At 44.6% G+C, this 15,163-nt stretch overlaps 1 protein-coding gene across 3 annotated transcripts in view; it reads right to left on the bottom strand.

Moving 5' to 3' along the window:
• The window catches only part of RPTOR (regulatory associated protein of MTOR complex 1), a 147,573-nt gene extending 134,708 nt beyond the window's left edge, over positions 1 to 12,865 (bottom strand). For all 3 annotated transcript variants that reach the window (XM_069872897.1, XM_069872899.1, XM_069872900.1), the window contains exon 1: positions 12,558 to 12,865. In XM_069872897.1, coding sequence (XP_069728998.1) covers positions 12,558 to 12,719 — 162 coding nt within the window. In that variant the 5' untranslated portion in view covers positions 12,720 to 12,865. The remainder of the gene's footprint in view (positions 1 to 12,557) is intronic.
• Between the last annotated feature and the right edge of the window lie 2,298 nt (positions 12,866 to 15,163).

Below are 15,163 nucleotides of genomic sequence, written 5' to 3'. Positions count from 1 at the left end.
GAAATAGATATCACTGGACTTCTGCAACTTATTTCAAATTAGTCATTGTCCAACTGAAATGCATTATTAAAACACGAGGCTGCGCTATTCTTAAGGTTCTTTTCCAACCTAAACTATTCTATAATTCTGTGAGTTTAAAGGTAACAAAACAATACCCAGCACTACTAAAAGGAAGAACAGCCCCAAAATTTTTCAATTCCTCTGGGCTAAAATGTGTACGTTATAAAAAACAGCCTGATTTCTGATGGTGATCAGGGCTGATGTGGAAGCTCCACACACCCTCAGTTACCAACACATCCATTCCCAGGCTCTGTGAACAATCAGCTCATACACGATGAACGCTGCCACGCAGAAGTGGCAAAGGATGAAAATAGTTCCCTTTGGTCTTAAAGCCTCAGGGACAGATTTTTAAATGCTTTCTATCCAGTAGCACAGATGCCTGGTACTCAACACATCAGTGTCTTGTTTCTCCTCAGCCTCTCCTGGCTTTCTTCCCACTCACCCATCTCAGGTCCGGAATTGACCAGGGCACCAATGAAAACATCCTGTTACATTGCAATAAATACTTACTAAAACATAGAATCTGAAACATATCTATTGAGAAGATAACAACAGATAGGGAAAGAATTTCATTTAGAAAGCAACATCTTTCACAATTATTATTTGTTGTCAACTTTTCCTGCCTTCCCTTTCCCAAACCCCATCAGATGGGCTTAAATCAGTAAGAAGCATGTTGTCCCTTCTAAGACTTCCAGCTTGATCCAACCACACACGAAAAAAGGTACAATATTTAACAGAAGAACAAACAGGTAATCAATCCTTCACTATGTCAAGCAACACAGAAGTGCCTGAGAGTGACCCTGCTCAGAGAAAGAAGATAAAACAAAAGAATGACCCCTAAACACCTATTCACGACAGAACTACTGTGCTTTAACCCTTCTACAAGGATGCCTTCTCAGGATGCCACATCCATTGCCAGCTCACACAGCTGCAGAACGGACAGGGATTTAAAAGAGCATGAGCAGCCCCAGAAGGAACCGCGTGCTGGCAAACGGGCGCTAAAAACCAGAAGGGAACAAAGAAAACTATGGGACAAAACAACTTATCAGAAGTAAAAAAAACAAATAAATCATTCTTTCAAGAGAAAGTATCTGCCAAGCAATCTTTTCTGTCTCATTTAGTTATCGTTTCCCATTTGTGGTTTAATACTGTCTTATTTTTCAATATTTTACCAGTAACGTCTGATCTGTGACTGATGCTGAACAGGCTGATATTTATTTTCTATTCCCCAGTTCTGTGTTTTAAATAAGCATTTCTCCTTGAAAACAGACAGCAAAGCGGTAATGAAAAGTAACAGTCTAAGAGATCCCAAAGACAAATGGGGTTATTTCCCTCGCCTGCCTCCCCACGAGAACCCAGCGGATTGCATTCACGACTGTTTGTTCTGCTAATAAAGAGACAACTTCAGGAAGAGTTACAGCATGCCCGCGCTCCCCTCTGACTCTTGCTCAACATCCATCTGAGATGTTGAATCATTACAGATCAAAAGGAAAGCAGAGCCCGAGAAGCAGAATAATTCTTTTCCTATTTCTAAACCGCTTTGGAACACCCTACCAGAAATTTCATAGCACATTTAAAGTTTATCAGTACAGGACACACTAGGACACGCTCATCTGTCATTAAGGCAATGGAAATTTTCTTTTCTACATTTCAGGGATATCTCCACCAGGACACATTTCAATGGATTGTTGTTAGAATTAAAAAAATGAAGCGTAAGAGTATTTGGCAAGCTCCCAGGGAAACCCATATTCAAAATGCTTTCTCAGCAAAGGCTCAATTCAAAACCTTAGAAGTTCTTATTGTGGACTCTGCTCTCTACACCATACTTTGTATGCAAAGAAAAACTAAACAGAATGTTAAAAAAAAAAATCCGAATTTTGTATTGCATCCAATTTAAAATTATTTAATAACTCTGGGTCACAAAACCTGCAATACTTAAATGGGAAAATCCACTTGGTCAAAAAGTTCTTCCTGAGAAACAACAACATTGAATTCAAACCCTAAATCCAACAGAAATCAGAGAAAGCAAGCAAAGGTGGTTCTGTGTCTATTCAAAATATTCTTAGTAAAGTATTTGGCATTCAAATGTACATATTATACTAAAGATCAGAGAACTCATACAATATCTTTAATTCACCTCTTGTTTCATTTTGAGAGAAAACAGATTTGCAGATGAGAGCGGAACATTGCCCGAAGGAATCACAAACCAAAATCAGTGCCATTTCTGCAGTTCTTTTCAGCTACAAAAACCATTCCATTATCTTCTTGTGAACGGCTTGGGTTGAAAACCTGAGGTTTTATAATCACAAGGAGTCCAACTTTTCCTATTGCAGCATCCCTGGAAGCAATTCCAGTCTGGACTGCAGGTAGACACCCTGTTTCAGCAGATGCTGAAGATGTGAGACACTGGCACAGGTTGCCAGTTGTGGCTGCCCCATAGCTGGAGGTGTTCAGCTCCAGGTTGGATAGAGGTCTTTGAGCAGCCCTGTCCAGTGGAAGGCGTCTCTGCCCATGGCTGGGGGTTGAAACTGGATGGGCTTTAAGGTTCCTTCCAGCCCAAACCATTCTATGATTCTAGGATCTGTTATAAGCTAAGAACGGGTTAAGCAACTAAGCAGAGCCACGCAGCTGCTCTACCTTCTAGTTCAAGTAATACCAAGACCAAGTCAAGCAATCAATTTATGAGAAACTTTGCATCTCGTGGTAAGAACTTCACCTCACATTTCAGAATGGGCATTTTAAAACCCATAAATATTTTATTTCTACATTGCAATTTTCAAGCTGAAAAATTTCTGTTTAAGCATTACACAGATGAACACTCAACCGTTATAAACCTGCCTGGGCTTATGCCAATGAGTTACAATTGCCTCTGTGAGTTAATACAAACACAAGATTAAGTCAGCATTAAATATAAAATATATGCTACTACATTATTTTACAGAGCTGAGGGTGAGCTTATCAGCACTAAATACAAATACTAGGGCAGATTTCCAGACTGAGAAATCCTCATATCTACCTCATTTGGGAATCTTCATTGGCCAGCAGGTTCAATTCTGCCGACTCGTTCAGCAAATTCATCCCCTTCTTAAAGACTTTTCTGGACATTTTAGTTCATATACATTTACATACATTTAGCACAACCGAAAGGCAAAGCCAGCTAGGTGTTCCACAGACAACTTCAAGATGTTCCCTGTTTTGGAGACACGCCATTAAACGCTTCCACAAGGAGCTCGCTGAGCACTGAGCAGGAACAGCAATATTTAGCAACACAAAACATTGTTCTCCCTTTGGAATTTCAGTTACAGATCATCCTGAGACACTTAGAAAGCCAGGTTTTCCCTTTCCCAAGGTTTAATACATGACCCCCACACCAGACAGGCTTTCTCACAGCGAGGTGGCCTCTGGCAGCAAGCCACACACTCAGCTGGAGAGGGGTTCTCCTGGGGACAACAGGACGCATGGCAGATCAGCCACAGGAGGAGATGGGCATCCTGAATTCCCTGGCACCTTCCCATCACAGGCTCCTAGCCAAGAGGTGACACATGGCAACACTTTGTCCAGGTGCCCTCGAATAGGTCAGGCACCATTTCCAGGGCTTAGGTGCAAAACGCGTTGCTGAGGAAATGCCAGTTTGCAAATGCGCTTCTGAACAAGCAGACAAAAACTTGACCTTCCTGGTTCACTCGATCACAGAACTACACACAAAACCAACAAAAGGTTTCGGAGAGGAGCAACTTGGAATGCATCCCACATGTACACGACTTCTCTCTGCCCGGTGCAGAGGTAGAAGGAATACAGATCCTTACTGCAGAAGTGGGGTCTGTTTAACGCACTGCCCTCTGAGCATTCACTTACACCATTAGGCTCTAATCTGGTACCCTTCTACACTCATTTCATACCACACTGTACAAGAGGATTGTGAATCAAGGGTTGCTCTTCATTTTAATTTATCTCCCCTTTAGCAGCTCAAGTACCAAAAGAAGAGAGCTGTGCCAGTCCTCTGCAACTCACCTGTGCAATTCACAAGGTAAAACACCTAGAACCAATGAGCATTCAGTTTCTAATAGGTTTTTTTTATATGAAATTTAGGGGAAATAAATTGTTATGAAGAAAAATCTCAGTGTGCTCCTCCAGAGCCATAAAAATAGCAGAATGCAAAGAAATACTTTGAGTTAACATTAATAATTCAACGTCTCTGCAGGTAGTCTTCAGCCATCTGTAGCCCAAAAGGTCGGCTGTTGCTGTGGCTGTTGTGACAGCACTCACTAGATTCCTAGATCAGCTCCTCCTCCATGCTTGTTTTCCTTTTCTAACCTCTGTATTCTGCACTAATACTACAAATTTTCATCAGAGGTTTATTATGTCCAACACGTTCGGTTACCCAGTGAGTGCAGGCACTACACAAAGTTCAAGAGCTGTCGGTAATGCTCCTCGTAAAACAGACTTTTAACTGCCAGCTTCACTATTTACTTTATCAGCACTGCTTACACTTGCAGATGAACCACTACTGTCAGTCAATATCCAAGATATAAACACACGTACTTTCTGTTTACTTGCTCTGAGAGCAGCCTGCATCTCTGTCTGACAGAGAATCACATCTATGGACACACTAGGCTGGCAACCTCAGCTCCTGAAGGTGCCCTTGGAGATGAAAGGTAATCCTGCAGGACAGAACTGCTCTTGAGATTAAATCTACAAAGTCAAGCAGGCTGTTTTATGGTGTCACAGCCAAGCTTCAAAATATTGCCTTCAAACCACTGCTGAGATGCAGATAACCAAAACGGTGTTTTATTGTCCCTGCAATCATTCCTTAAAAATAATGAAAATGGGAAGCAAATAGTTTACTTCTATGATCTTCGTTTTCTTCATAAAACATGCAAAAAAAATCAAGAGGAGACAATTTCTAGACATTATTCCTCATTTGATCTGTGACAATGGCTTTCCTCCTCACCTCAGCACAACTCTATCTGCTTTGCATTCTACACAGGCTTCTTTTTGTCATTCTACCACACCCCCACTCCTGTCGAGCACAGTCTTTCAACAGGTTTCCACCTTCTTATGCACTGATTTACTTCATCATGTGCAGATCTTCCTAACAAACTGATATTTCAAATTATTCCTGGAAGACATTTTTAGATCTTTAACCAGTCAATACTGCATTCTACCCAACAGACACCTGCTCAGGAATCACACCGTCCCTCAGCTACAGCCAACTTCACTACAATAAAATCACTTTTTAAACCAGCAAGTTTCCTGAGCTTAGAGGAGCAAATAGGAAAAAACACATTAGGAAAAAATTCTTCACAGAAAGGGTCATTGGGCACTGGAACAGGCTGCCCAGGGAGGGGGTTGAGTCCCCTTCCCTGGAGGTGTTTAAGGGATGGGTGGACAAGGTGCTAAGGGGCATGGTTTAGTGTTTGATAGGAATGGTTGGACTTGATGATCCGGTGGGTCTCTTCCAACCTGGTTGTTCTATGATTCTATGATTCTATGAAATAGGAGAAAATTATAAGGACAAAAGGGCGTCTATAACTTCAGCTGAAATATCAGGAACATAAGATGAAGAAGTTTAGTTGTGTTTGACAGCCACACAGTACAGAACAGCACCATTAATAAGGCTTAACCACCTGATCACTTCAAGGGATTTAAACTTCTTATGGTTGATGTGTCATGGAAGAATGGGAGAGAAAGGAAGAGTCACTGAGGGAAGACAACCAAGCCTCTGCAGAGCAGGAACTACGCTGCCACCCTCATTCCCTACCCAGAAAAAGCTATTCCAGCTGTAGATCACCCTGCCACAACACAGTAAGGATAAATAAATACATGCAGATACAGATGAAAAAATACTGGTGAGGGTGTCACTGCTAGAAGCACTGCGACAAAAAAATAAGAAGGAATTCTTTGGGCTCCTAGTCCATCTGTCACTTATTGCACCCCACATCACAGCTTCGTATGAGAGAACGAATGTCTTTAACACAAACCTGGCTTTTTCAAGTATTTGGTTAGATAATGGTTGGACTCGATGATCCGATGGGTCTTTTCCAACCTGGCGATTCTACAATTTATCTAAAGTATATTCTTTACAGAAGAGCAAGACAAACATCTCCAGTTTATCAATTGACTTGAAATGCCAGTTAAAGCTATGAGACACAGAGAAGAATCGATAGTCTCCTGTTATCCACGGCCATACCACACTAACAGGCACCTTTGGAAACATTCAAGGGGAGGAGATCAGCACAGCAGCAAGCCAATTAAAACATCATCTCAGAGAAAGATGCAATCAAACCCAAAACTTCCCAGAAAACCAACATAACTCATGGGGACAAACAAAATAAACCTCCAAGGAAATTTGTTGCACTTGAATTTCTCTGTCTACACAAAGGTAGAGAGAAGAAATGGAAGAACTAGAGAAGCATTAACAAAGCATTTCCAAAACTTCCACAACACCTGCCCGCTGGGGGTAGAGGTAATTAACCACTATAACATGTACGTTGAGTTTAAGTAGCAACAACTGCCCAACTCCTCTCCATATGCTGAGTAGCACAGCAACACCAGTCTCCAGGACAAAAAAGGAAACACATTATACATACATATGAATTCCCTCATTGCATTTTTTTGAATGAAGAAACACAGATATAGTTATTTCTGTCATTCCGTTTGCTAGCGGTGAAGTCTCTCCCCACTCTAAAATTATCTTTGCACGTGACAACGTTGCCAGCTCCTTTCCCACACATTAGATTGCACTTCTATCACTTATTACTCATACTGCAAATGTAATTAAAACGAAGCACTCACAGGGAGCTATTTAAAGGAATAAGACTCCTGGACATTTCTCTATATTAAGCCACTACAATTTTAGATTCACAAAATCTATTTTGTCCCCCACCTGGCTGGCAAAAGTAGAAATTCAAAAATTCACAGATGTACCATTACGCCTTTACTCCCTATGTTCAACCGTCACAAAAAACTACTTATTATCTTGTAAAAGGTCCTCACAGCAATATTAGGAAAATCAAACCCTGGATATACTCAGTATAAGAAACTACATAAACTAATGGAGTTATCCTAATGCTTCACCCGAGCTAACGGAGCTAACACAACAAAAGTTAAAGCCTAAAGCCGTCCAGAGCAAAACACTGAATTAGCACAGCATCCTACCATTACTGCAGTCTGACTGAAGTTGAGACAATAGCTGTGGCGTTGGAAGAGATTAAGTGGAGTGTTCCTGGGAAGCTACCAAACAGCATTGCTTGTACAGCCTCTAGGTCTCAGCTGAAGTGAGAAAATTCATCGGATGAGACAGACCAAGCTGAAGATCTCAGTGTTCCCTACTGATGTATAAAGATAAGATCTTTTCCTTTCAAAACGCGTGGCCAGCCAGACTCTTCAGAGACGTTACAGCCGACTTACCGAAGTCCACTCTCTGCCCAGGCACAAAACCACATGCAGATGGTGGCAGATACAGTGCAAGCTTCCCTACTCTACCCAATCAATACACAACCACCTGAATTCAAAATGATCATTGCAGATAAGAGAGGATACAGATCTTTAACTTCAATGGCGATGGCGGTGCTAGCTCTTTACAGCTGGGGAGAAGCTGGAGGCTTGGTTTGGTGTCAAAGACATTTGTAAAGCCCATTAGCACCTCTCTGAGACAGCAACTGCCACTCTTGGTAACCACAGAACTAAAATGTATTTCAGCCACTGACCTAGAAGAAAGACTCAGGCCATCGTCAGTCCTCGGGGCCATGCTAAAACATCAAAGCAAGGCACTCCAGGCAAGTGTCCCCAAGAGCTCACCTTCCTGCCAGGGCAAGAACAAAGCTACAGATGACTTGAGTGAGCTCCCAGACTCCTACCAGGTTATAAGTTCCCCAATACAAACACAGTTAACAGTTTGTGATCATGCATAAGCAAACAGAAAACAGACATTTAAGATGGAATAAGTCAAACTACAGTGACGGCTGCTGTCAAAACACCAATTCCCAGCCTCTCCTCCACAAGGTTCCTGCTGCCCCGCTTCAGCTCACAGAAGGATGCTGAACTGGACTTAGAAGAGAGGGGAAGTTGGGCCCCCAGCGCTTTAAGAGCAGACAAGAGCCAAGCTACAGCCTGTACAAGACTCTCTGGAAAGCTTCCTTCAATTGACACACCTATTTCAAGCTGAAATGATGCACGCCGGCTCCCAACACTACCATCCTTCATTAATTTCCTTTGCAGGCAGGTAAACTCTGCTTGTTTGAATTAAGTGCATTTGTATGCGGCCCTGCTTCAATCTGCATTTCCATTGAAACCTAATTATATATTCCTCTTCTCATAAAAACATGATTTAATTCTCACTCAGCAAGTTATGATGCAGCAGGAAAAAAAATGTTAGTAAAACTATTACAACCAGCTTTGTTGCTCTGTTTATTTTAGAAATCAATATAGGTACAGCACATCTTAATTTAAATATTCTGAATTAGTAGGAACTTGTCAGTAAAACCCAGTGTGTTTGAAATCTTTTTATTTAAATCAAGTTTCATTATTTGGTTGCTGCTGAGGCTGAGAAATTTAATTCAATACACAAAGCATAATTCCAACCCTCTTGTGTCAAAAACATTCTTTAAAATAAATAATAGATCAAAGCTGTGTCAGTGAGATGGCATTTGTAGTCCATGAATGCAGGAGACTAAGGATTAAATGTTTTCAGAACATTCTTTCTGGATGAAGGGGGGGCCGTTAATGTTGAGTTATTTTATCTAGATTTGATTCTTGCCTCTCATTAGATCCTGCCTTCAAAAGAATCTTCAAGTTCATATGAATGCTGGATTCTCTGGAGCGATGAAGCAAGATGAAGTCATTCTATTCCTAAATCTCTGTGAATCATTTCCTAGAACTATACCAAAGCCAGGATCATTCCCTAGGACTACTCAAAATGATGAATAAGGGCAAAATCCGCCACTGCCTGTGTTTTTTTATCATGACTCACAGGGAAAAATGCCGCAGATTTACCTGCAGCTCAGGCAAACTGAGACTTGTTTTGGTTAATCTTTGAGAATTTCTTGATTCAGAGACAGGCCAGTGTGTTTAAATAGAAATAATGGTTCCCATCCCAAGCTTTGACAAGTTAAATGTATCAGATTCAAAATAATGGAATGCTTTCCACACTGTCAACTCACTCCAAGAGGTACAGCCCCTGCAGCCCTCAAGAAAATCTCTTGCAGTAGCATCTTGGATATAAGAGCACATTTGAAGTCAATCAGACCTGGCTTGTGGAACAAAGCAGCAAGAGACAAGAAAAGGAAGCTAACGTAAATTGAGGAACACAACAGACAGACCTGCAGCTGGATCGTGCCTGGAGGGAAGTGACTGCGTTGCTTTTAGCTTGACTAGCAGCTACAGACCAACACCAGGGGCCTTGAGCACCGACCGATGCAAGCATGGCTGCAACACAAAACTCTAATCACTGGGAAATAATGCTCTAAAGCAAGAAAAGAAAGAGAGGAAACTTTCTGAAGCCAGTCCTCTGATCATCTTCATGGCCTCTCAAGACTCCCTCTAACAGATCTATGTCTTTCCTGTGCTGAGGGCTCCAGAGCTGGACACAGGGCTCCAGGTGAGGGCTCACTAGAGCAGAGCAGAGGGACAGAACCACCTCCCTTGCTTTGCTGGTCCCGTGTTTTGGACGCAGCGCAGGATGCAGTTGGCTTTTTGGACTGCAAGCATGCATTGCTACACATTGAGCTTCTCATCCACCAACATCCCTAAAAGTCCTTCTCAAGTTTGCTCTCAATCCATTCTCTGCCCAGCCTGTGTTTGTGCTTAGGTTTGCCCTGACCCAGGTGTAGGACCTTGCGCTCAGCCTTGTTGAACCTCATGAGGTTCACACAACCCCACCTCTCCAGCTCATGCAGGTCCCTCTAGATGCCATCCCTTCCCTCTGGTGTGTTAACCACACCAGTACACCTCCTGACAGTAAAGCTGACAAATTCCTGCACATCCTCCCTCACGCTCTTATTCCAAATTGCTTCATAATAAAACCTTCACAAATCTCAAGCTCCTGTATTTTCACTAAGGTGCTTGGTTTGCTGCATGATCCTGTTACATTCAAGCCACTCTTTCCAGTTGGACTATGAGAAACAGGCAGCAGCGGGAACCAGCCAGCTAGTTCATGTAACACAAGGTCAAACCACGTTCTACGGCTTCATTAACTGTTCCACAGGATTAAGCCAACCTGAGTTAGCTGGGGGAAAATACTTAACAAACATCATTTTCCATACAACATTCTAAGCACCCCACGTTCACACCCCTTCCCTCACCATTTGAAATCTGGATAAGTTTATTAAATCATATCAAATGCCAAGGAGACATCCAACAATAGCTAAAAAATTGAATAAAATACAAAACATGAAAAATAACAGTTAGGATTTAAAAGTAATGAATACGTTCTCAGTACATAACTTCTCAAGTCAGCCTCCCTTTATTTCTCTGATGTCTTTATGTGTTTTCTATACATTCCTACAAGCCTGTTCTTAAGTAAAAACTAACTATACACAACAGCAAGTTTGTTCAAACAACACCTGATAAAGCTGTCTGGATACCATTGATGTATGAGCAGCAGCACCACTGATCCTGATATTGAAGAAATTATTTGATTCAAGTGGATGGTGGAAACAGAAGGACTAAACAGAAGAAACCAGATCTGCTATTATTTTCTCCATGTACAAAACCAAGGCTCCTTATCCTGGAGAATGATCCAGGGCCCAGTGTCACTCAGCTCATTCACAGCAAGCAGCATGTTATTCTGTGAAACACATGCCATTCACAGCACAGAGACTCTTCGAAGAAGAAACTGCAACTCCATAGGAGTAAGGACAGTAGGCTGTGACGATCTCTATAACTGCTGCTTTCTTCTCCGCTGAAACAAGTCCCTTTGGCTGCAACATACAGATGAAACATCCAACAACTGCAGAGAAGAGAGGTGACTGCTGCCACTGTACTCAGGCTTATGCTGCACAACCTATTGATTATCTTCACCAAGTCAATGTCATGCTTAATTTAGAAAAAGACAACTTTGCAGATCAGGAAATAACAGGAAGGCAGAGGGATCATTAAAACAGACCAGCAAGCTCATCACGCCTTGCAGTCCACTACAGAAAAATCCCTCCTTGGCTAAAACCCTTTAAAGATGACACAACACAAACCTTTGTGTTTTGCATCTCACTTAAAATACATCCAGAAACTCCGCTGAATCTATTATTGATCTGGCAAGTCAAATCTCCAGTATCTGATTCCAATCAGACAAATTATTCTAGTTCAGGCCCCTGAACTTCAGAGAGCCATCACCATTGGTGAACGTGTCTCCAGGAACACTCAGACCCCTGCACAGCGTTCTCCAGCCTGGTCACAACACCTCTGAAAGAAACCGCAGGATGGAGTTTCAACAGCCCTTCCCAAGTTATTCCATAATATTGCAAGAGGGATCACAAACAGAACAGAAGTTTGGTCACAAAAACCCTAATAAATATTCATAAACACAAAATAATGGGGAAAACAACTGTGAGATCTAAGGAGTCCTGTAACCAAAGCGTATTCCAAGAACAGGATGAGTGGAGCTGATTATCCATGGTTAATTTCTAAGGTACTTTGTTTGTTTGCTTTTATCTTAAATATTTATGTTAGAATACGGAGACAATATAAGACTCCAGAAACCCTGGCAGGGGTCATTTTTGCCACACTTGGCTTTATCAGATCAATGCGTAACATGCATTCAAACACAAAAGAAGCACCTTGCTTTCCTACAGTTAAATGCTTCATCTAGTAACTATGTTCTGCTTTAAAAATCACATCACCTCTGTTTCCCCACGCACAAAGAGTACATTAATTTTATATTCCACATAACAAGCTGGTGGCGAGCTTGAAAACCACAAAGCTTCCGTACATCTTTGCCACCAGACAACTGTAATGACTACACTCACTGCACCCTGTTCTTACATCATTAACCTGCTGACCCAGAGAGCTCTTTAGGACCTCGTAAATTTCATTGTCTTTCCAGAAATACATCAAGCACTGAAATTTCACTTAAGGTCCTTAAATTAGGAAACTGCTCACAAACTGTATTGCCATGAGCTTGGAATCAGTACTTTTGACCTGTTGCGTGCTTGCTTTTCCTAATCATTGAATGGTTTTGGGTGGAAGGGACCTCAAAGCCCACCCAGTTCCACCCCCTGCCATGGGGATCCCACTGGATCAGGGTGCTCAAAGCCCCATCCAACCTGGCCTAGAGCACCTCCAGGGATAGTGCAGCCACGTCTTCTCTGGGCAACCTGTGCTAGGGCCTCCCCACCCTCACAAGAAAACTTTTACCAAATGCATATTAAGACTGCTGGACCCAACCCCCAGCACTTCCCTCAAAACCAGGCTGCTACTGGAGGTACCACCGCCCTCTCAGCTCTTACTCCTCCCTTCCCACCTCGCATCCCCCCCACCCCAATCCATCCTGCCCTGAGCATTACCCGGTCCTTCATCCTCCAGCTCTGCGCCAAAGACTTGGAGCCTTCGATCTTCTCGCAATGCCGCTTCTTCATAAAGGCCAGCGGCAAGTTCCAGTCGCTCAGGTCGGACTCATCCTCCTCCCCGAGCCCCAGAAGAGGCGACTGCAGCAGCTCGGACTCCATCGGCGGGGGGGGAAGCGCCGGGCACCGAGCGCGCCGCAATCCGGAGCCCAGCAGGGAGCGGGGCTGGCCGAGGGGGAGAACGGAGCGAGGGCAGCGGGGCGCTGCTCCCCGCGGGGGGGGGGGGGGGGGCGGGTGAGGACGAGCCCGGGGAAGCGGCGCCTTTCCCCTCCCGGCGGGGCGCGGGCGGCGAGGCCGGCGGGGACGGGGCCTCCACTCGCGCCTCTACCCCCGCGGCGGGAGCCTCGCCCGGCCCATCGCGGCTCCCCCCCGGCACAGCCCAGAGCGGATCGGCGAGCTGCGGGCCGCGCAGGAGGAGCGGGGAGCCTCGTCCCGCGGTACCCGGACGGCCCGACGACTCGGCTCACGGCCGCAGCAAGGAGGCGGCCATCTTCCCCCCGGCCCACAACGCACCGCGCTACGGGGCGCCGCGCGGGACACGCGCCGCCGTTACCATGGCGACGGCGCGACGCCCACCGCCACCGCTACCACGTGCCCTCCCCGGGCCCTGCGGCTCGTCCCGCTCGGGGCTGAGCGGGGACCCCGGCCAGGAGCGAGCTGGGGGCTGCCCGGGGGGCTTGAGAGCTGTCCCAGGGGTGTCCCAGGGGTGTCCGATGAGCCGGCAAGGTGCTCTCGCAGCCCCCAAGGCCAACCGTGCCCCGTGGCCAGCAGGGCGAGGGAGGGGATTCTGTTCCCGCTCTGTTCCTCTCTTGGGAGACCTCAGCTGGAGGACTGGGTCCAGTTCTGGAATCCTCAGCCTATGAAGGAGATGGAGCTGTTGGAACGGCTCCAGAGGGGGCTACAAGGATGGTCAGAGGGCTGGAGCACCTCCTGTACGAGGACAGACTGAGAGAGTTGGGGTTGTTCAGCCTGGAGAAGAGAAGGCTTCGAGGAGACCTCATAGCGACCTTCCAGCACCTGAAGGGGCTACAAGAAAGCTGAAGAGGGACTGTTTACAAAGGCTTGTGGGAATAGGACAAGGGGGAACGGGGATAAACTGCAGAGGGGCAGATTTAGACTAGACATGAGGAAGAATTTCTTCACTATGAGAGTGGGGAGGTGCTGGCCCAGGTTGCCCAGAGAAGCCGTGGCTGCCCCATCCCTGGAGGTGTTCAAAGCCAGGTTGGATGGGGCTTGGAGCAACCTGATCCAGTGGGATGCATCCCTGCCCATGGCAGGGGGTTGGAACTGGATGACCTTTGAGGTCCCTTCCAACCCAAACCATTCTATAACTCTGTGATCCTGTGAAATGGCCTACCAAACTGCATCCTCACCGAGGTGTCTTTCCACAGAGTTGTGGGGTGCAACAGCCTTTTATTCTCCAGGAATGATGTCCTTCTTCCCTCTACAATGATGGCCTTGGTTCCTCTGGGGTTAATGTCCTTGTTTCCTCCAGGAATTTTCCCTCCTGCAACACCAAACAGACAAGTTCATTGATTGTCTGCAGGGCACTAAAAAATGAATACACACAAAAAGTTGCCCTGATTCTGGTTTAAAAAGCAGGACTGGACTACCTACTCAACACACCAAACCTTCCAGACCAGCCCACCCTACAATGACAGTTCTGATGATCTTCACCTTAAACAGAGACCAAAATAAACCCGTGATGCTGAGCTCCTGGCTCTGAGCAGCAGGCATCATGCTGCTGCATCTGTCCCGCACAGGAACAGACGCTGCTCCAGCACCGCAAGCTTTCAGTCCTTCACCATCAGTTGTGCAGTCGCTGAAACTGGGGCAAAAGAGCCAGGCAGTGGTGAAACCAGATGACAGACTCCAGCAGGATTACGCCTGATTTATGTTCGCTATATATGTGAGGAAAAGGAAATGTATTATTTCAGGAACATATCAGATAAACTGAAGGTTAATGAATATCAAATATTGTTCCTAATGAAGTTCCTCAGAGTGTTTGCTTTTAGCAGTAATTAAGTCCAACTGCATTCATACCTGTAATACTTTAAACATGTACAAATTATTTCAAAGTAGAAATCAAAGAACACAGGTATAATTTAATTTATAGAATCATGTTAATTTTCATTAATCTTTTCAGTGTGTTTACATTCCTGGACTATTTTAAACGCAAGGACTATTCTCCATAATGGATTGGAAAATAATATTTCTTTGAGACTCTGGGGTGGCCAGCATTTGCTTTTGCTCCTTTGATTTACCCACTGAGCTGATTCATGGCTTCTGCAGATTTTATGCTGATGGCTGATCATAACTATGAGATTGTTACCAAAATGAATTACCCTGGCATCAAAAGCACTTACAGCTGTGCTCCTGCTAACCTTTGATGAATTCCTACCTAACGGCAGCTGCATGAAATGGGAGTAACAATCCCAGCACGCCACCTGATAAATTCACAGCCCCCAGAGCAACTAATCCAGCTGCACGGCTGCACAGATGGACCCTTGTGATGGGCAGTGCCGGTCGCTAATCTGGACAGCTTT

The sequence above is a fragment of the Phaenicophaeus curvirostris genome, chromosome 19, assembly GCF_032191515.1.
Source record: "Phaenicophaeus curvirostris isolate KB17595 chromosome 19, BPBGC_Pcur_1.0, whole genome shotgun sequence".
NCBI lineage: Eukaryota > Metazoa > Chordata > Aves > Cuculiformes > Cuculidae > Phaenicophaeus > Phaenicophaeus curvirostris.
Note: the sequence above shows the minus strand (reverse complement) of the source record. Positions and strands in the feature narration are given on the sequence as shown.